Here is a 23800-nt window from a genome sequence, read left to right as displayed (position 1 = left end):
TGCTAACTTTACTATGAAATCAGAAATACAAATTAAAATGATTATGAGGTAGTACTTTTTGTCCATTAACTGGCAAAAGTTAGAAAGATAATATTATATATGATGTATTAAAGTATATTCTACTGTCTGCATAACTAAATAAAACAAATGAAAAAACTAAAATGCAAAAAAAAAAAGATAATAATATCAAAAGTTGGTAAGAATAGAGGGAAAGAGATGCCCTTATAGGTTTGTTGCTAGTGAGAATGCAGAAGGAAACTTTTCTAAAAAGAAATCTGGCAATATTTTGAGGAACCAAGTATGCATTTTTTCTGGACCTAGAAATTCCAGTTTTAGGGATAAACAAAGGAAAAAATTACATAAAAGTCCAGTGAAAAGTATCTAATGAGGATATTCATTGTAGCCTTCTCTATAGTAGTGAACTGGAAGCAAAACAGGCATTTATCTCCAGGAAAATGAGTAAATCAAATATAGTAACTGCCTAAAGAGAATACCAGTCACAGCCAGAAACAAGAAACAATAGCAAAGTACCATCTATATATGTATATTAAATACAGACACAAAGCAACAGTCTAAATTTTTCCAAGATACGGAGTTCTCTCCAAGAACATATATCGAACATATTAAAGTCAGCATCCACAATGGAGATGAAAAAATGGGTAAAAAAATACAAGATGAAGAGAAAAAAAAAAAAAACGGACTAAAATTGAAAAAGGCCATGCATAGACTAGAGGAAATCCTGACGAATGGTTAAATTGCTATAGCTGGTAACTCCAGCCCAAATTATTTTTAATAATTCAATATAAATACTATACATTTATTGTAGGAAATCTGAAAGATAAAAAATTACTTTTAAAAAGGGAAAGGCTGGTGTGAATGTAAAATGGCACAAAAACTGTAGAAAAGTTTGGCACTACCTTGAAAAGTTAAACATAGTTATTGATATTCCAGCAGTTCCATTCCTAAGTATATATCCAAGAGGAGTAACAACATATATTCACACAAAAACTCATATATGAATACTCATAGCAGTATTATTATTAGTAGTAGTAATAATATTAAAGTAATATTATTATTACTATTAATAGTATTATTATTCATAATAGCCCCAAAGTGCAAACACTGCAAATGTCCATCAACTCAAAAATGACTAAACAAAATGGGTCATATCCACATATAGACATAACTCAGTAACAAAAAAATAAATGAACTACTGACACATGTTACGACATGAATGAACCTCAAAAGACATTATGCTAAATAAATAAGGGGAGGAAAAAAGCTCATATATCCTATGACTTCATTTTAAATGAAATGTTTCAATTCAATCTTTAGAGATAGAAAATAAGTTAGTGGTTGCTAAGAATTGGGGGAAGAAAGAATGTAGAGGTAATATTTCTTTTTTGGGGGTGGTAGAATCGTTAGATTAAACTTGAGGTGATAATAACAATGGTTGTACATGATGAATATATTTAAAAAACCACTGAATTGTAAATTTAAATGGTTAAAATGTGAATTTTATCTCATAATCCCAGAGATTTGGGAGGCTGAGACAGGAGGACTGCAAATTCAAAGCCAGCCTCAGCAATTTAGTGAGGCTTTAAGCAACTCAGTGAGATCTTGTCTCAAAATAAAAAATAAAAAGAGGGTGGTGGCTGAGAATGTGGCTCAGTGATTAAATGCCTCTGGGTTCAAACCCTGTTACCATTAAAAAAAAAAATTAAAGGTTAGCAAAAGATCTTCGATTTTACCACATAGCAGCAACCACTATTAAACATTTTGGCACACTTTTTTTTTCTGCAAAATTTTTATCTTACTGTTTTTCACTTAAAAATTACAGCGTAAGCATTTCCCTATGTTGTTAAAAACTCTTTGTAAACAATCATTTTTTTTTATAGATGTATGAGGTTATAAAATATAGATACACTGAAAGTTATATTTTCCACTTTTGGATACATAAATGGCTTCCAACTTTTTACTACACAACTTTCACTACTATAAATAAGTTACAACTGACAATCTTCGTGCCTAGTCCTAGAACTGCATTTATGATTTTCAGGATAGATTTTTAGAACTATAAAACTTGGTCTGAATTATAAACAATTTTAAGACTTCAAAAATACTGTTAAACTGATTTCCAGAGAGGCTGTACCAATTTATTCTCTCCTAACAGTGTATGAACATCCTGAAGACTCTTTCAGCCTTGGTTAGCATTAAATGCTAATAAATGATATAAGTAATTTTATATTACCATCACTGATAATTTGGTCAACTTTATTAGTAATTAGTGGAGTAAAAATCAAAGCAAAAAAAGGTACCACTAGCCAGTCACCAGAATGGCTAAAATTGAAAGACTAACAATACTAAGCATGGGTGAGGTGAGCAATGTAATTCTGTACACTGATGATCAGAGGGCAAAATTTTAACAATCACTTTGGAAGGGCACCTGGTATTATACACTAGAGTTAAACATATACATACCCTACAACCCATAAACTGCAGAAATGTATGTACATGTGTAACAAAAGATATATTAATGGTGTAAGAAAGGAAGAGAGGGAGGGAGCAAAGAATAAAGGAAGGGCAAAAAGAAAAAAAAAATAAGTTAATTAAGTTTAAAAAACTCTTGGCTATTTATTTTATTTTTGTAGTTAATATCTTCTATCCTGAATGGCATGGCAGGGTTATAAGGTGTACAGGTGTATACAAAAAAAATCCATTGAGCTGCATACTTACAAAATATGTATTTTATACTTCAATATTTTTAAAATTGATAATTTAAAAAAGCAAAATTGTTTTTAGCTAATTTTAATGCCAAATATTAACATCTTTATAATAGTATATTTCAAGGTCCAGAATGAATATTTAGTATTCAATATATAGTATTAGAAGTTTAGACTAACACTTGCCAGTGATATGCCAATTCAAAGTAATCTCCCCTGCATACAGCAAAAATTAGAGGTTAGAAGAGTAGACAGAAGAGGAAGACAGCATAAAACTTGTCCTAGGGGAAAGGCATAAGGTTAAAAAAAAATTACACAAGAACCAACTAACAAAAGTCTCCTTGCGGAGGAACAGTCGCGATATGGGAACTCTGAATTGAAGAATGCTCCTCAGCTTTGAAATAGAAAATACTGCTTTTACTGCACTGGCAATCCTGGTGCTACTACTACAGGTACAGGACCTCCCTGAACCTTGTTCAACCTGTGAGCATGGGGGGAAAACCACAGCTGTAGGCAGATCATGCCAGACGGGGTCTAGTCATAGTATTTTAGTTAATTTAGTAAAATAAATAAATAATTTAGTAAACTAAAATAAATAAGTTTAAAAAGGTCAGAGCACCTCCTTAGAATGGAAGAAGTCCTCTGTGGACTGTAAAGTACTATACAAATGGCATCGTCATTTTAGAAAGATGGCTCAGGGCTGAGAATGCAGCTCAGTGGTAGTGTACTTGTCTAGCATGTGCAAGGCCCTGGGTTCAATTTGCCACAGTACAGATACAAACAATTAAAACTGCTCAAAAATATAGTTCTTCAGTGTTGTGATTCTGACAAATCCGATAACCATGTATCCTGTTCACATCGTCACCCATAAAGCAACATTTACATTACATAAATAGGTGACCTGTGAAAAAGTTCCCCAGTTATTTTTATTTTATCCTCTTTTTTTTCTTCTTTGTTTTTTGCTGTTGTTCTCGTTGTTGTTTATTTGTCTTTGTTTTAAGTACTGGGGATTGAACCCAGGGGTACTCTATTACTGAGCTACATCCTTAGCCCTTTTCATTTATTCATTTATTTTAATTGAGAAAGGGTCTCACTAAGTTGCTGAGGTTGGCTTGAACTTGCAATTCTCCTCTCAGCCCTCCTGATTAGCTGGGATTAAACATATATATAAGCTACAAATTACAACACAATCAATACCCAAGAACAAACCACCAGACTTTAGAACATAATAAAAATTACTTACTGGTTATAAAGCTCTGGGTACCTGACTAAGTTCTGAATGAATTCATTCAGTCCTGCTCTCCTTTGTTTAATAAAATCTGTAAGAGAGATATAAACTATTAGGAATATTTATGTTAGCCTATGTAATTATCATCAAAATATTCATGGCACAAGATAGTAAACTGTGATTCATGATCTATTTCTTAATTCATGCTACTTGGTATGCAAGGAGGAAATATGTATGTGTATATATGAAGTCTATATGTAATGATTAAAGAATTAGCATGAAGCAAGTACATTTCTCAAAAGAAAATTCTCAAGAACTGCCTATTTTAGATTCTAAATAGACTCGCTACAAAACTTGGAGAGGCACTTTGCTTTGTCCACCTCCTTATGCACCACAGGAAATTAGTAAAAATCAATACTGTGATATTGGTAACTGCAAATCATACTAAAAAAGCAAACAAAAAATAAGGATTACTAGAAATCCTTTAAGGCTGGGTAATGACAATTAAATCATTAACAGAATATTACCAAACCACTGGTTTAATCCCTGCTGTTAAAAATCCCTTGAAAAAAAAAATCCCTTGAAAAATACACTAGTGTGCTTTCCTAACAAATAATTGTCCAGTATCTACAGTGTTCTATTTATGGACAACTGAGGCTAATAGAACTATCAGTACACACTTTAGCAATAAATGTTAAGCACAAGTGTTTTTTGGAACTAGAAAACTTCATTCAAGTATCTTGTCTCTGTTACTCACTGACCTTGAGTATTTTCAAGACTTAATTCCTTACTTATTAAATAATAACAATATTTTTACCTCATAATTAAAGGACTAAATGAAAAATGCATGTAGATTTACACAATATCTAGCAGATAAAAAAGCGATCATTAGCCATTATTGTCATATTATTAGTTATCATAGGGTCAAAAAATCACTCTAAACCCTAATTATTAAAAAATGCTTCAAAAATTGAAGACATAGGCTATTTGAGACAGTGCCCCTTAATGGTGAACATCTAGATAAAAACCTATAAACAATATTATACTTAACAATGGGGCATAGTGAAATTGATTTCCTCTCAATAAAGGTTTTAATATATAGTGTTTGTCACCAAAGTTATGAGTTACTTCCAGTCTAAAGTTTTTCTCCTACTTCTTTATGTGTGTGTGTGTGTGTGTATAATTTTTTTTTTTTTAGTTGTAGGTGGACACGATACCTTTGTTTTATGTTTACGTGGTGATGAGGATCGAACCCAGGGCCTCACCCACGCGAGGGGGGCGCTCTACCACTGAGTTACAACCCCAGGCCCTTCCTACTTCTTAAATGTAAGTAAGGTACAGGTGTTCAACACAAAAAATAAAATATAAATTTTAAAAACTGTAGTTCAAAGACATTTCTCAGGAACTGGATTTAGTATTTTGTAAGAAAGAACTAAAATGAATGATTTCATTTATAATGTTAAAAGAAAATCTAATGACCATATGGAAGCAGTTTTAAATTATTCTGTGGATACTTAGAGAAGATATATTTTACTTTGAAGACCAGAATGAAAATAGGAATTTCTTTTCCTCTTTGAAATATAGCTCTGCTATACTAAGTCCTGCTAGACTTTTCATTTCATTACTGACTTTAAACAGTTTTGGAATCCCTCTGTAGGCTCTCTATGAAAAGAGAAGAAAAAACAATGAAATAACAAGTCCAATAGTAGTCAGACTTTAGGGGCAATTTCAAACTTAATTTTAAAATCAAAATTAAGCATGCAAATATCTGAAAATAACTCCAAATCAGACTAAAATGTGCATTAAAATATGCTCTTTAACTGAGTGCAGTGGTGCATGCCTGTAATCTCAGTGGCTCAGGAGGCTGAGGCAGGAGGATCTCGAGTTCAAAGTCAGCCTCAGCAAAAGCAAGATGCTAAGCAACTCAGTGAGACCCTGTCTCTAAATAAAATACAAAAGAGGGCTTGGGGATGTGGCTCAGTGGTTGAGTGCCCCTGAGTTCAATCTCTGGTAACCACCCCCCCAAAAAAGTGCTCATACTTGGTACTTGCTGAGGTTGACATACTATCTTTAAGATATATATAAGGTTGACATACTATCTTTAAGAACTATAGTTGGGGCTGGGGTTGTGGCTCAGTGGTAGAGTGCTCACCTCGCATGCATGAGGCCCTAGGTTTGATCCTCGGCACCACATAAAAATAAAGATATTGTGTCCACCTACAACTAAAAACCCAAAATATTAAAAAAAAAAAAAAAACTATAGTTGGAGATATGTACTTTTAAAAATCTTTCCAATGGAGACCTTACATTAATGTATCTTTAAAAGATGAATAGAAGGTTAAAATTGAGAAATAAAAAGTGGTTTCTACAAGAGCTGTTGGCGGTAAGGATCATAAAAATCTTGCTAGATGGAGTAGTACACACCTGTAAATTTTAGCTACCAAGGAGGCTGAGGCTGGAGGACTGCAAATTCAAGGCCAGCCTCAGCAACTTAGTGAGATCCTGTCTCAAAATAAAATTTTAAAAGGGTGATATGTTGCTCTGTGGTAGAGCACCTCTGGGTTCAATCCCCAGTTCTGCAAAAAATCAAAAACAAAACCAAAAAGCAAACCAAAAAACTCTTATTATCTTTAGTCCTCAACATAGTACCTTGGAAAGCACTTAATAAACAATGAATAAGTTTAAAAAAATGTCTTAGAAATTGTTTTGTCATTGCATTTTTATTTTTGTTTTTAAATTGTTTAAAATGTGTACATGGTTCCAAAGTCAAAGAAATAAACAAGATGAGACATCTAACTTCCAACCCTGTTGCTTCCCCTTGTCTTCTTCAGGGGTTTTATTAATCACTGGTTTATTAATTTCTGATTTATTTATTACTTCTTCTTGAATTCCCACACTTTTTCCTACACAAAAAATACACACTATACAAACTCATCTGCACCCTTTTTCTGGTCACTCCATAGCAATACATAAAGAGCTTTCTGGTTTTTACAGCTATATTGCATAACAGACTTGGAAGGATATTTCAGTTGATTTCAGATTTTGCTAGAAAACTCATGTCACAGTATACATTTTTTCATGTATATCATTTCATATACAGTATCTCATTATAAGGAGTTTATCTTTGGGATAGATTCCTAAAAATGTTATTTCTTGGCCAAGGTGAAATATACAAAAAGTTTTGCTAAATATTACCACATTCCTTTCCTGAAGGAATACTGTGCGTGCCCACCAGCACGATATGAGAATGCCAAGCATCTTATCTATCTTTGGAGCTTTTAGTAGATTTGATTTCCTCAGTGCAGGGCTTTTCAAGATCTCTATGACACACATACAATCTGTTTCACTGTCAGCAAGTCACATACAATATGCTCAGGATAGATTTCAAATGGTTCTTCAACAAAAATCAATTTTTAGGGTCAAAGAGTTAATTCACCAAAATACGCAGCCTAATTTTGCCTTCACTAACAAAGCAGTGACAATGCAGGTCTTTTACTGTTTTGCCTTCTGTCCTTGATGAAATAATTCAGCCTTAAGGATTCAATCAAGGGCTCCAGAGAACACAAATCCAAGTTCAAGTCTCATCATCATTAATATGCAGTTGGGTTCATCTTAATGCATTTCTGCCACTTCAAATTAATTAATTGTCTCAGTCACCCAGGCCTTACAGTTTTACTATTTTTGGCTCTCCTTTTACTTAAGTAATTATCAAGATTTCTTCAATATTTTTAATTAAGAGTTTGCACATGGCTCAATTTTTACCTCATGTGCACTCCAGTCTTCATGCTCATTATCTAATGCTAGGACTAAGAATATTCCCTATCAGTCTTCCCACCTCTGTTTAGTCTCTTCTCTTTGCTGTGTCTACTGCATATTTTAGTTCGCCTCATATCATGTCAACCCTTGCTCAAATATCTCTAAGGCCCACATCTTACCCATATGATGCTTTTCAACCTATGCTCCAAAAAGATACCTCTCTGTTGTACCAACAAAACAGTTCCATAATTATTTGATTTACATATTTTCTGCATAATAGGTCAACTGGGGGAAAAAGTATTCTGATTCTCAAGACAAGAATACAAAACGCATTGGTCCATACAATCAATTCTACAGAATCTAACATCTGGCTTTGTTGTACCAACTCAATTTTTCCTTGCTTCTCTTTATTAATGACTTCATGTATATACAGTACTATTTTAAAATCTAGTATATACCAGATACTACAATCAACTTAAAAGACATCGTTTCCACTTTCACAAAATCTGCAGCTCAACAAGCCAGGTTAGTAAATACAATGACATGTATTATACACCTCCCAGGAGAAAAAATTTCTGCATATGACAGTAAGAACATTCTCTAATCAATCCTGAGGTTCACAAAGTGTAAAGAATATAGAACCTTCAGTTGAAGGGATAATCCAGCAACCCTGTGGGGGAAAACAAGGCTTTAATTAAAGCAAGAATGTGAAAAAAAATATTCAAAAGATGGAGAATAAAGAGAAGTTTGTTAATCATGGGCAGAATTCTACAGGAAATAGTGAAAAGTAGGTTGGACAGAGAAAATACAGTCAAGGTAAGTGATTTGAGAGCACTTCTCTCAAGTGACCATGAAAGCAGATATGTAGGTATCATAGATTTAGTGGGGTTAAAGGATATAAACAAATTAGTTGGGGAGGAAGCACAATCCATTCAGAATTCTGTGGAATAGAGATGAGTTCTATCTCCTTATGGAATTCATGATGAATAAAGAGACTTCTATCACTACAAGTAGCCAACTATGACCTAGATCCAATCCATCACTTGGATTCTAGAGAAGGTTTGAGTCTCTAGATTCCTGAGACCCTGGGGTCTCAAGTCTCCCAAAGGGTAATCTTTTTGTTATGCCATTCAGAAGACTGTAGGATGCTATGTACAGAGCATGTACCTAAGAACCAAAAAATTTATCTGAAGTCAGACTGCTTGAATTTACTTCCAAATCTGTAATTTACTACCTGTACAGGACCCTGGCCAAAATAATAAGCCTATAAGTGCTTTAGTTTATCAACAGAGTAGTGATGATTAACAGTCATGCCCATCTCCTCAGGGTTGTTTTGAGAAGTAAATGAATTAAAGAAAACACAAATGTGCTTAAAATCATGAGTAAAGAGAGTAAATACCTTCCTAAGGCATTATTTTAATAGAACATGGAAGGAACTGACTTTTAAAATTCTTGTACTACTATGCAATGCAATGAATAAGTTAACTACCTCTTCAAACTTCAACCATAACTTACTTAATGGTTGTCTATAAAGTTAATGCTTACCTGGATCAAAATTATCACCAAATATTCTCTTGGCAGGAATCTTCAGGGCCATAGCAGGAAATTGCTTCTTCAACTAAAAATTTTTAAAAGTAGAATCACTTGAATTAATTTTTTAGGTCCTCTAGTAATGTATATACTAAAATCAAACACAATCTGATTTTGAAGAATATTCACCCTAAGACACACTTAAATATATGATCATACAATGTATAATATTAAATCATTCCAATAAAATACCACAGATAACCATTCTATTGTGTCCCAATAAAACACTCAGTATCTTTGTGACCTTGGATAAGTTACTCAATATCCATATGCCTCAGTTTTCTTATAAAAACTCAGCAGAGGAGATCTGCATCAGTGACAGGTCTTCATGAGGTTTCATGAATTAAGCAGCTGGTGATTAATTAGTTCGGTTATTAATATTTGAGGATCTTTAAGCATAAAGATAAAGGAAGAAAGCTTGTTTTGGTTATCTTACTGCATGATTACTTTTATTTTCTTTTTCCTGAAGCATCCATCTATAAACTTTTTATAGAAAAATTTCCTAAACTCCCACTGAGCTACACAACCCTAGCCTAGGCCAGGTTTAACCTGCTCTCTATAATTTCAAAGAACACAAATGATATCATTCTCCTAGTTTTTTCTTTGTCCCTCACCACAGAAGGCAGAATTAAAAGCAGTTAGGTTAAAAAAGAGATAAAGAAAATGATGAAATAAGAAAAAACCTGCCAGGCACAGTGGTGCATGCCTATAATCCCAGCAACTTTGGAGGCTGAGGCAGGAGGATCACGAATTCAAACCCAGCCTCAGAAACTTAGCGAGGCCCTGAGCAACTCAGCAGACCCTGTCTAATAAAATATAAAAAAGGGCTGTGGATGTGGCTTGGTGGTTAAATGCCCCTGGGTTCAACCCCTGGTATAAAAAGAAAAAAGAAAAAAAAAAAAAAAAAAAAAACCAAAAAATGAAAAGGAAGAGAAATATAAGAAAAATAAGATGATAAAATCTGAAGTGTGTTGTGTGTGTCTGTGATACTACTGCTATATTATTTTTACCTAAGAATAACCTAAATGTTTTGATGGGTTTAGTAAGATTTGTATAGACCTCAAAAAAATGCTAACCATGTAGACGATAGGTATATAAGAGCTTTAATGGGTATTTTAAGGGTATTTTAGATCTAATAGTTCAACCCTCACCCAGGCTCCAAAGTATACCATTTCTTAAAAAAAAAACAAAAAAAACTAAAAATTATAAAGGATATTCCCACATACAAACTCTATTGTTAAAAGAATCTCATATCCTTTGATCAAGTAATATTCAAAACTATATAGCTATTTCAGTTGCACATATATTAAGGAAAATAATACAGAATAGAAGAAAATACAGTAAAATGTATTTATGAATTTTTGCAGGGCCAGGGATTGAACCCAGGGTCTCATGTGTGCTACTCAAGTACTGTACTATAGAACTACATCACCAGCCTGATGACTGACTTTAAAGTTTAATCTAGTTTTACTTTATTATTTAGATTTTCTAGAATATATATTAATTTTTCACAGGAACAAATATCATTTAAAAAACTTTAATTTTTTTTGAGTTTAATTTCGACTAGGATGTCATTTGAATGTTATTTGGAATAAATACAGCTATAGTGAAATGCTAAATAAGATGGAATAATGCAAAGTTATATAGACAGACACTGTTCTGGCCCATTTAGGAAATAATTTGTTTTGTAATGGAGATATGCTTAACTTCCCTCATTAAAAAAAAAAAAAGAAATTCTTATGCTGGTCATGTAGCTCAGAGGTAGAGCACTTGCCTAGCACGTGTAAGGCCCTAGGTTCAATCCCTGGCTGAGTGGGGGAAAAATATTGTTTAAAAAAAACTTACAAATAGTAATTACAGATTTATATAGCTCAGGAAACAGGGTTAAGAAATTTTAAAAATTACCATATTATGTATCTAATACAATTTTCCCAGAGGATGCCTAGTAACTTTTCACTTATTATACAGTGACACTGGGAAATCCCAGTATTATGAAAACACAAAGAACTGAAACTTGGAATTTGAGTTGTGTGCTTTGTTTTATTTTTGGTACCAGGGACAGAACCCACACGTGCTTTACCACTTAGCTACACTTCCAGTTTTTAAATTTTTTTTTTTTTTTTTTAAGGATCTTGATAAGTTGCCAAGGCTGGTCACAAACTTGCTATTTTCCTGCCTTAGCCTCCAGAGTCTCTGGGCACCACCGTGTCTGGCCACAATTGCTTTTTACTTAACTGAAGCAAAGTTTGGAACCCAGAGCTACCCTAATGTGGGGTTGAACTAAGAGGCATTCTTTGTCCTCCACATAAGTCTTTCAATTCAACAACCCCCATCAACATTAGTACTTGGTGGGATCTGGCCTGATGAGTTATAATAACCTTGATGTTTTGCTATCAACTTTAGAAAGTATATACAACTTCAAACATTATTATTATTATGAATATCTTTACTATATGAATTATGAACATATAAAAACAGGGTTTAGTTATTTAGGTAGTCAATGGTCTCTTAAGATCTCACTCATGCAAAATACATTCTACTGACATATATATCTAAAAATGAACCAAATTTTTAAAAAACCCACTTTAAAAAAAATCTCACTCATCAGGTATCAAAGACAATTAATACTCACTTTAGTTGTTTCAGTTACTTAAAATCTGGAATCTAAAATGGTTGGACACAGTGATGTACACTTGTAAGCCTGTAATCCTACTTACTCAGGGAGCTGACCCAGGAGGGTTGTAAATTTGAAGCCATCCTGAACAACTTAGTGAGACCCTCACTCAAAATAAGAAAAAGGGGTAGAGTGAGGGAGCTGGGATGTGGCTCAATAATAGAGTTCCTCTGGGTTCAGTTCCTAGTACAGCAATAACAAACAAACAAAACAATTCTGGCTGGTCATGGTGGTGCCCACCTATAATTCTAGCAACTTAGAAGGCTGAGGCAGGAGGATTGCAAGTTCAAGGCCAGCCTCAGTAACTTAGTGAGATCCTTAGCAACTTAGCGAGACCCCGTTTCAAATTAATAAATAAAAAAATAGCTGGGGAAATGGTGATGTGGCTCAGTAGTAAAGCACCTCTGCATTCAATCCACAATACAAAAATCCAACCAACCAACCAAACAATAACAACAAAACCACAACAATCCTAACTTAAGACTTATCCCTAACTAAAAATGATATATGGAAGGAGGGTGGGCTCATAATAGACTTTCAGATCTAAAGCTTACAGTTGGGCAATTCCTTATGATGAGTAACAACTATTATTTGGTATGAAGGATTATTTCTAATATTCTATGACAGTAAAATGTATAAGCAGTTCACTATTTCTCATATTTTCAACAGTTTATTTGGAATCAGTCAATAGTCCTCTTTACATCCTTATGTAAGAATTTCAAAGTTAGGATGCTTTTGAAGAATCCCTTACTCTTTTCTGCTTGTCTGATATATGTGAGTATTAAGTTATTTATTCAAATAAATGTTCTTTTGGGGTTTTTTCAGGGTGTTTTAAGTAGAAATCCTGTAGACAATTACTTACAGTGTTGTAAAGTTTGTCAAACTCTGCATATCTCCTGAAGACAAACCATTCACTCCTCCCCACAGAGACAAGAACTTTATAAACCTGCAGGTATTAAAAAAAATTAACAAATTTTAATTGCAAAAAAACGCCATTAGATAAATGTGTAAAAATTATTTTCACACTTGTGCAACTGGTATTAATGTTTATGTATCATTCTCAAGTACATAAACATACCAACTAAAATGCTTATCTTGTCAAAAGGTGATTATTTATTTTAAAATATTTTTTTAGTTGTCAATGGATCTTTATAAATTTTTTTTAGTTGTTGATGGACCTTTATTTTACCTATTTATTTATATGTTGTGCTGAGAATTGAACCCAGTGCCTCACACATGCTAGGCAAGCACTCTACCACTGAGCCACAACCCCAGCATTGTCAATAGATCTTTTATTTTATTTATTTATATGTAGTGCTGAGTATCAAACCCAAGGCCTCACACATGTCAGGCAAGTGCTCTATTACTGTGCCACAATTCCAGCCTGCTGGTTATTTTTTAATGTTATGAAATATTGCTATAATTTTTAGAAAATATGGTGAACATACAAATATTCACTATTAAATCTACTGAATTCTAACATTTTGCCCTTCTTGCTTCAGGTTTTTCTCCCAAGAGTATAACATCATATATATTGAATATTATAGAATTTATAAAGAATTTTCAAAAGTAATGCTAGAAATTATCAAGTAATTTCAAAAGTAATGCCTGGTACAGAGTAAACACTAAACGATTAATATTCTTTTCTGCAGGTCATCTTTTACACAGTACTTTTCTAACTAAGAGTTCATTCTCAGATTTTCTAATACGATCTTACATGGGCTTAATATTTTCATAATATATGATCTCAATCATAATCAATGACCCTATGAAATAAGGAGAACAAATATTTTTAACCCCCACTACAGAGGAGAAAATGATAGGCAAAAAGTTAAATAACTTGTCTAAGTTCATAGTCTTAATAAACAACACAAAACTAAAGATAAAAATCTCAATCTTCTACTCTTTGTCTACCAAACCAGTATCAAATCATCAATAGTTATAGAATGAACTCTCATAATTCATCCCATAGATACTTTCAGAATATAATTACAAGAAAAGAGTTTGGGACCTCAAAGATTTTGTATCATTTCTAAAGGAAAAATAACAAGAATTCAGGTATATGATGAAAGGCTGGTTATGTAGGACTTGGTTTATCAACCTCATTATTTTACAGTGATGACAAGAGAAGAGATGTAAGTTGCTTTTGAGATTTATGATACTTCACATAGTTTGTCAGACAACTTAAAAGAGAAACCAGGTTTATCTCAGAAGACAAACAAACTCCTTTCCCATGAAAGATAGGTAACCTATATTCACAGGCTCATATTAGATAATACTGTGAGGAAAGCACTGATATTTTATGTGATTAAACTGTGGAAATTCTGTAGTATTATTTAACATATGGACACTTTAACAGGGTCACAGTTTCACTGAGGGACCCCAAAATATAAAGCCTTCTGTGAGAGACGGGATAAAGCCTCAGCTGGAAAGTGAAGTAAAGTCACTGGTGTTAGTCACCTGGACAAGGGATATAAAGCACTTGGGTACCATGAGATTACAGGTAATCTGGTTCTTCTGATCTTAACCAAGAAGACACTGAGTTGTCTTAGAGGGAGTTGCTGGGTACAACATGCTAGAATTAGTTGTCAGGTAACACTCCCCCAAGAGAGAGTGCAGAAGTAAAGGGCAGAAGACCTAGTCGAGATGCCAGTGAAGCTATGATAAGATTATATATCATATAGCATGTAGGATCTGACAGGCCTGGAAGCAGCACTGCTATGGAAGGACAAAGACCTTAAGTTTATATGATTGTGAGCTTCTTAAATTCTTTCCTTTCTTTTCTTTTCTTTTTCTTTTTGGTACTGAGAACTGAATGTAGGGGTGCTTAATCACTGAACCACAAGAGCTGGGGAACTCTTTTTATTTTTTATTTTGAGACAGGGTCTCACTAAGTTGCTGACCCTGGCCTTGAACCTGTGCTCCTCTTGCCTTAGCCTCCCAAGTCACTGGGATTACAGGAGTTCACCACCACATCCGCCAAGCTTCTTAAATTCTTTATGTTGATTTCCTGGTGAGGACAGTAGTCCCTAGAAATGTCAAGTGTCCTCCCCTAGCTCCCAAGTACAGCCAAGAATAGAACCAAGCTTAGGTTCCAGGCTGGAATGGATCTGCAGCAAATATATTTACAGGAAATAAGGCCTTGTGAAATTATTAACTACCAGTATGGTTATAAACAAGTGCTTATTAAGTAAGTTCTAATAAAACAGGCAAAAACTATTTAAAATTTAAAAACATATTTTTATTGGCAAAAAAGCAGGATTTCACAGAAAATAATATAATACTTATTGTAATATGAAATTATTTTTATTTGAGTGTTTACTTGGATATCTGTCTTGCCCACCAAAATGTAAATTCTTGAAAGCTAGAGCTGTGTTACCCACTGTATCTCTACTGCCTTGAAGAGTACCTGGAATAATATAGAATTCACTGACAGTTTGTCAAATGGATAAATAAAAATACAATGGAGACTTGGTTTAAGTCAAGACATGCTAGAATGCAATGCATGAAGATATGGAAGTTACATAAAAAAATGTATGAGAAGAGCATAAAAATATCATTGAATACTCAGTAACACAATGTCTGTTTCTGTTCCACACGCATCTGGACTTTCTGAAGCTGAAGAGAAAGTCTGTGTTGGGTAATGAAGGGTCTATCTGTGCTCACTAGAACCAAGTTTCTTGAGGACTGAGGACAGCACGATTGTGACCCAGTAATTAACACATGAACTTAGTACTACCACTTTCATTCAACGGGAATTCAACAAATACTTATTGAACATCTACTATCTCTGTTATAGGCTGGTGAAATAATGGTGAGGGAAGTTCCTGTTTCAAAGGACCTTGCTTTCTAGCAGCAAAGCACATGTAAATAAATGCCAAATGTCAGGTGGTGATTACAGCTATTAAAAAAATCACATAATCACGACAGAGTGAAAGGGTGTTTGGGGGTGGGGTGAAGGTGCTATTTTATATTATAAGAGGTCAGAAAGAGTCTCTCTAATAAGGCAACATTTGGGAATCTGAAGGAAGTAAATGAACATGGTGATTTGGATAAGGCTTCTGAGAACTCAGAGCACATGTGGGCACAGCTAGGTAAGAAAGTTACTGAAGTATTCCCTGACCCTTTCCCAGAAAACATGAAAATACCTATACCTTGAAAAATCAAAGGACATCTGACATAACCAACAGCCCACATTTTCAAAGTTATGAATTTCTGTCAAACTTGGCAGGAGGTAAAGTCCCTGAAGTAGAGAATGGCCCAAAGGTAAAAATAAGGAACAGGAAGGAAGAAAACTTGCACACACTCCCCTATTTTATCCAAGATTTAACAACCCTTGTTCATCTTTAATGTGATATTGTTAAAAATGTGTTTATACTGCTGTGTAACAAATATACACTGTTTAAGATATCCCTTGATATAGAGACTGACAGCACACATGAAAGAGGTAAATAGACATACACACCAATCTCTGCTCTGCACTTCAGTGCAGGGTGTGAGAGGTATGTTTAAGAAGGGAGAACAGAGAGCAGAGAGGTTGTTTCTCTTCTTCCTTTCTTGGGAGAAAGTCACCATTTGGGAGCACCTAACTCCCACAGTTAAGAAGGCAAAGTACAGTGTTCAGACTAAGGGTTTAGTTTAATTCTTCAGCTTTCCTCATTCCCACATGACATGGACTCTGAACTGAAAGTGGCTTCTGTGTCATAGCCTTAGGGGGCTCTTGGGCTACTGAGAGCTAAAGCCCTGAGTCAGCAGAGGGCCCCTTTAGGACCCTGGACAAGCTAGCAAAGGAGAGATCCCAAGTTAATCCATCAGATGCAGATGCCAGCAACAGAAGTGATAAAATGCCCAGGGCTGGATCATGTCAGCCACATCTGGATATGTGCTAGACCAACCACTCTACAGCTAGAACAGCAAAGATCTGCAGGAATGATCAAAATACAAGAGATTTCTCTAGGCTACCATAAGATCAGTCACCTACTCAATTAACACTGTGAAAGGAGATACCCTCTTGCCCATAAATCAAGATGACAACCTTGGGGCTGGAGTTGCAGCTCAGTGGTAGAGCTCTTGTCTAGCATGTATGAGGCACTGGGTTCAGTCCTCAGCAACACACAAAAATAAATGAAGGCATCGTATCCATATACAACTAAAAAAAATATATTAAAAAAAAGATGACAACCTGGAGAAGTGTGTTAAAATAAGAAAAAGACCAGAATTAACACAACCTGGGCATTTTTTATCTAGATCAATTAAATGAATTTCTGAATACCATTCAGCAGAGGGGAATTTATAAGGAAACCAGATCACTTACAGACAGGATAAATGACTTTTTTTTTTCCAGAAGGGCAGATGATCTTTGTATATACTAACTGAACTACTGGAAATAAATACAATATTGTATGTTTCATTACGCTAATTTAAAAAGTGTCTATTCTCTATTAATTGTCACTAATAACACTGACTCAGTAAATATTCATTGTGTTTACTCTTTATAAAGTCCTACAGTAGATATACTATAGTATTAAAAAATAAAATCAGAAATGGACTTTGCCTTTAAGATGAAATAAAGATAAAACAGTGGAATATTTTAAAATAAAATATTAAAGATAAAATAGAAAGTAATAAATGTCATAAAAAAGATACTATGGAAACTTCATGACAATAATTCTTAACATGGTCAACAACACCTGACAGCACAAATAAAATTATCAGTGTGTAGACCAGTATGTATACATACATACATTTCTTTTCTGTTTCTGGTACTGGGGATTGAACTCAGGGGCACTTAACCACTGAGCCACATCCCCCAGTCCTTTTTTACATTTTATTTAGAGACAGGATCTCACTATGTTGCTTAGGGCCTTGCTAAACTGCTGAGGCTAGTTTTAAACTTGTGATCCTCTTGCCTCAGTCTCCTGAGCTGCTGGGTTTATAAGCCTGGCCACACATATACATTTTCTGATAAAGAGGTTTTGAGATAGTTTTGTAACATTCTCCAAGGAAATAGGTAAATAGGTAAAAATCCGCACTAAAAAAGGAAATTTTATTTTTGTTAAAGTAGCAGGGTAGGCTCTGTGGAGGACACATCACTCATAAGAAATAAAATCTGGATATTCAGAAATGGAGGAAAGGGAGGCATTCTAGCTTAGGGAAGAACAAAAACAGAAATGGAAATTATTTTCTATAATAAAAATTTCCCCATATGCTTTATGTTACATACTTACAGTAAACCTCTTCTTTTTCTCTCTGTGTTCATCAGAGCTGGGAATGCTTACACTTGGGCAGTTTTCCTTGTAGTCCATGATATGATTTCTTTGTGTTTAATGACTCAAAAGGACACCAAAAAAACCAAAAAATAAGTCCGAAGAAATAATCAACAGAGGATGAGCACAATTAACTAATCCAAAACATGAAACCTCTTGAAGTAATGTTCAAATTCCATCATGCAACCTTAACCAACAGGGGGAAAAAAAAAAGAATTGATTAGCAAGACAATTTAAAAATACTATTAAGATTTGCCATTCTTTGTAAATAGGACCCATTTGATGTTTATTCTGGCAGGAATTTACTTTTGCTCATAAATATCAGCCCAGGCTAGAGATTTAGTTCCTGTTGTATTACTATCACAATCAAACAGTTGCATCCTATCTACCTTCCTTACTACCTGGAAATTCCAGGAGTCTATATGCTGCAGTTCATGTGAACTAAAGGTTAATTCTCACTAAAGGAATTCTGGTTGATGATCAGAGGCTTGCCCTCCTGTCACAGTGGCATACTGTGGTACTGGTTAATACTGAAGGGGATGGAGCCCACGGCTCTTTTAAAGTAGATTAGCCTTAGTGGGAGGGCGCAGGATCCACCTTATCCCACCCAAGAGACACCTCCACATGTAGTAGAGATGAGAGGAAGAAGGTTATGAGCAATCCAACACTCCAAGTATGGTTTTCAGACTTTTTTGTATCAGGTCAAACCAATGATATGATTGCTGAACAATTCAGATTGCAATCCTGTTTGGTAGGTAACTATTTATTTCCATTTCACTAGTAAGAAAATTGAGAGACAGAGAGAGTAAATAATTTGCAGATCCAGAATTTTGACCCAGGCTGTCTGGCACCAGAGTCCTAACTCTTAACCACTATGTTATGCTTTAAAAACTGGATGAAGCCAGTGGTGCACAACTATAATCCCAGCAACTTGGGCAGTTGAGGTAGGAGGATCACAAGTTCAAGGCCAGCCTTGGCAACTCAGTGAGACCCTGTCTCAAAATAAAAAAATTAAAAACAGTGGGGATGTGGCTCAGTGACAGAACATTCTTGGGTTCAATCCCCAGTACTGAGGGGTGGGGAAGACTGTGGACAATTCTTATGCACTGGACTAGTGATCAGAGACATTGTAATAGATCTTCACAAAAAACAAATGTAATATGCTAAAATCATTCCACCCATGAACAAAGGGCTTGAGATGTCACCCTAATGTCACCTTTGTTACACACAGCAGACCATAGTTTCCACTGACACCAAATAATACCTTTTAAAGGGTCTGTATGCCTGGATAATTTCCCAATCTGGATTAGCTTTATTTGAGAGCCCCATGACCCACCATAGCCCACTCTTGCCCAGAAGTAAAGGGGATCCCTTGAGAATGTGGTGCTTAATTCTATATGAATTTAAACATTTGTGCCTTCTGTGCTATAACCCATAGCAGAATTACAGGAAAACATCAGGCCTCAGGCCTTTCCTTTGGAAGGCACAATAAGATACCACATTGAGGGGAATCAGGAAAGAAGGAGGGGGAAATGGTTGAAAAAGCTGTTTCATACAAAGAGCCCAGGGGACATCTAAAATTAAAGGTAGAGCAGGAAGTTAAATGTAGGAGCCTACATTCAAGGTGCACACTCAAACCTGGTCAGAGGTTACACTTTTTGCTACATTTAGATATTCTCCATTTGCCCTTCCACATCCAATCATCACTCTTTTCCACCCTGCCACATCCCAGAAAGCTGATCTGTATGCACTATACACAGAGGCCTTCCACCTTCTGCCCTTGTCCTCTGGTTAGATTCAGTCAATGTGAGGCGCTAGCAGAACAGGGCAGGGGCACTCAGATGCTAAGTTTATTATCCCTTTGATCCTTATTGGACAGCAAAAGGATTTCTCTATCTAAGGCCAGTGTCTACCACGCAGCCCCTTTTACCCCAGCTACAGTTGAAGGTCTAGGAGTAATGATGGGCTCCTGACCTTGCTGGGAATGAGGGTGCTTCACCATGTCTTGGTTGCCTTAACCCTGCCCACACCACCTTAATAAACATTCCTTTGTTAGACTCCTTCATTACACTTGAGTATGACTTGTGACCAATGCAGTTAACTGGTACCAACAATGACCCTAGGAAACAGAACCTCAAAAGTAAGATATATATTTGCTAAGTATCCCCATAATCTTCCCAAGGAGGAAGGGGATTGCACACAGTGACATCATGATCATTCCAATTACCACCTGTGCATGGTGTTATAGGATGGAGTGCAGATGGAGGGAAGAGTGTTGGAAATCCAAGTGGCTAATGAAAATGCTTACTTCAAAGATTTTAACATGGGCTGAAATTACTTCTGGCTGTTCTTGAGAATGTGCACAAAGCAAACGACAAGTTGAAAGCCATGAATTCCCAAATAAATGGGTAGAATAGATGGCTATTTTAGAGAGTCTATTATCTCTTGTAACTGCCAAGCTGATAGGACTAAGGATCAAGACTAGAAGGACTGCAGAGCTAATTAAACTTGCAACACTGCAAAGTCTCATACACTAACACAAGGCATACTGGCTAGAAAGCAAAATAACTCAGAAACATGGACTCAGACAGATGAGAAGACAGAGATGACACTGAAAAACTGAACTCCAATTTAGCTCAAGTTCCCTGCTGAAAGCAGTTACCTGCATCCCTGAGGATACTGAGACTACCAATGCACCCATAAAACCCTTTGAGGTTGTTTTACAAGAGAACCCCAATTCTCCTCACTACCTACTCCCACCATCTTTTATTGCCTCATAACCCAATATAACCCAGAAAGAAGTTCGAGTCCTACTCTGAAAGAAGACTGCCTTTATACCAAAAAAATCTGCAAAATCTCAACAACTTTTACCAGTAGGAGTCTTAGGAACACATATGGAGTACATTCAAACAGTATTAGACCACAGACAATTAAACATAAGATTGTAACCCTTTATAAAGCCATAATCGTGTACTCTTGATTTTTCTCCAGGCCTTTCCAAAGAGTGATCTACAGCAATTCCCAAGGATGACTGTCCACTGAACCAAGGGAAATCTATTATCCTTCCATAGGTTACGAGATGGGATACTACCTCTGAACTGACACTAATGCCAAAATGTGGTCCACCAGTGATACTGGGTCTCCCAGAGATACGGTGAGAGATGAAGCTGGACCTGGTATCTTACAGTATATCCAATGGAATCATAACCTTGCCTTGTGCTTATTTTCCTAGTCCTATAATTTTAGTGGAAATAAATACAATATTAACTGGCTAAAATCCCCACATTGGCTCCCTGCCCTATGTTATTACAGGAGAAAGGGCCATGCAGAAGCCTCTGACCAGCAGCAAGAGAAGAATAACAGTTGCAGACTCACTAAGGGTTTGACAACAACTACTGTCAATTTGGTAACTAGGGCAGAGCCCTTATAACTATTTTCCCTGTCCCAACTAAGAAAGTAATGAAAAATTATACCACATCCCTGTGAGCTCAGAAGTCAGTACCACTATCAAAACCTTGAAAGGGGTTGTGGCTCAGTGATAGAACACTTCCCCAGCATGTGTGAGGCACTGGGTTCAATTCTCAGCACCACATAAAAATGGATAAAAAGGAGGTTTCAAGATGGCGGCCTAGAGGGTGGCTGCATTTCATGTTGCTCCAGGACTCAGGATTCAAAAGAAGAGATATTGAGACGCTTGGGACCAACTCAAAGCAGCCGGGTGACTCTCACCCCCTGGGGAGGCATCCCGGATGGGACGGTGGTCTTGGAACGCAGGAAACTTTGTGAAGTAGAACTGCCAGCGAGACGCCCCTCCCCCCGCTGGAGCAGTGAACTCGGACAACTGGGAACATCGTAAAGGAGGCCGCTCGGCACAGCGCTGGGACTCGGAGCAACCACTGGGGCTCCGGCGGCTGCCCAGGGGAAGAGTGGCGAGGAGAGCTGTGTGGACTCAGGACACCGGGGCCTGCCCTGAGGAGGAGGAGAGGAGCGTGGCCACTTGGATTCGGAGTGACTGCACCAGAGCTACAGGCGGTTGCCAGAGGAGAAGCTGCGCGGCGAGCTGTTTGGAATCAGAACGACGCTTCTGAACACCGGGGCCTGCCCTGAGGACGAGGAGGAGGAAGAGGAGCGCGGCCGCTTGGATTCGGGGTGACTATGCCAGAGCTACAGGCGGTTGCCAGAGCAGGGGCTGCGTGGCGAGATGTTTGGACTCAGACCACTTCTGAACCCCGGGGCCTGCCCGGAGGAGGAGGAGGAGGAGGAGGAGGAGGAGGAGGAGCGTGGCGGGTCGTTTGGACTCGCAGTGACTGCATTAGCGCTCCAGGCAGCTGCTCAGAGGAGAAGGCGAGTGGTGAGTTGTTTGGACTTAAAGTGACAGCTCCTGAACACAGGGGGGCTGCCTGGAGGAGAAGCGTGGTGGGACGCTTGGTCTGGAGTGGCTGCACCAGAGCTCCGGGCGGTTGCCCAGAGGACCCGTGCTGCGGGTCACGTGGACTCAGAGCCACTCAGAGCGACCGCTCCTGAACACCCGGGGGGTTATCTGGAGAAGGAGGAGGAACAGGGAGGGTCACTTCGACTCGGAGTGATTGATTGCCCAGGGCTACGGGTGGTTGGTGGAGGTGGAGGTGCGCAGTGAGTTTCTTGGACTCCTAGTGACCGCACCGGAATACTGGGCGGCTGTCTGGAGGAAGAGGCGTGTGGCGGGTCTCTGGGATTCAGAGCGATTGTACAGGGCCCCAGGTGGCTGCTCAGAGGAGGGGCCGCATAGCCAGGCGATTAGGTGCAGAGCAGGGTCCCAGGATCTAGGAGGCTTCTTGGTGGAAGAGCTGCACAGAGACAGGCTTAGGGCGGAGCGAAGGTTCCAGGCCTGCGGGCAGATTCTCTGAGGAGGGGCAGCCTAAGGAGAGTCATCTGCAAAGGGTGAGGCTCCCAGGCCCAGGAGGTAGGGCCGGGCCCCTGGGAACTTTGCAGAGGAAGGCAGCCCAGCCCAGGCGGTAGCTGTAAATTGAGGGGAACCTCTAGGAGGGAACTGACCAGCGAGACCTCCCCACCGGGTGAGTCTTCCCTGCTGGGTGAGGTTTCCCCACAAGGACGGTAAAACCAGAGACTCAGGCCCAAACAGGCCTTGCCTCAGCCCACAGCCTAGGTCCCCTTTGGATGACCATTGGTCAACAAGTGGAGGCACCTCTGCCCACTAGCAGGGATTATACCCCACCTGAAGGCCACCACTCCTAGAGAGGCAGCTTCCTTGTGGAGCACCGCATTATCAACTTCCTCCAAGACTTCAGCCTACTGAAGGCTAAGGGGGGATATATATACAAATCTTCAGGGACATTGTAAGTCAATAGAGGAAATCTGCAATATCTCAGCGGTCCTCTGATACCTGAACAATATGAGAAAACAAGGAAAGAAAATGCTGCAAACAAATCTAGATGTTACATCAATAAAACCCAGTGACAGCATGGCAGAAGAAATGACAGAAAAGGAGTTCAGAATGTACATAATTAAAATGATCAGAGAAGCAAACGATGAGATGAAAGAGCAAATGCACGCACTGAATGAT

General features: G+C 37.2%; 1 protein-coding gene across 6 annotated transcripts in view; it reads right to left on the bottom strand.

Annotated features, from left to right (window-relative positions):
- The window catches only part of LOC306666185 (serine/threonine-protein kinase Sgk3), a 114769-nt gene that overhangs the window by 28303 nt on the left and 62666 nt on the right, over positions 1 to 23800 (bottom strand). For 4 of the 6 annotated variants that reach the window (XM_079148114.1, XM_079148109.1, XM_079148110.1 and 1 more), the window contains exons 2-5: positions 18199 to 18424; positions 12834 to 12917; positions 9253 to 9325; positions 3967 to 4042 (exon numbers count right to left, since the gene is read on the bottom strand). In XM_079148114.1, the coding sequence (XP_079004240.1) occupies positions 3967 to 4042; positions 9253 to 9325; positions 12834 to 12917; positions 18199 to 18276 (311 nt within the window). In that variant the 5' untranslated portion in view covers positions 18277 to 18424. The remainder of the gene's footprint in view (positions 1 to 3966; positions 4043 to 9252; positions 9326 to 12833; positions 12918 to 18198; positions 18425 to 23800) is intronic. The other 2 variants (XM_079148112.1, XM_079148113.1) reach the window with 1 other exon arrangement.

The sequence above is a fragment of the Sciurus vulgaris genome (assembly GCF_902686455.1).
Source record: "Sciurus vulgaris genome assembly, chromosome: 1".
Taxonomy (NCBI): Eukaryota; Metazoa; Chordata; class Mammalia; order Rodentia; family Sciuridae; genus Sciurus; species Sciurus vulgaris.
Note: the sequence above shows the minus strand (reverse complement) of the source record. Positions and strands in the feature narration are given on the sequence as shown.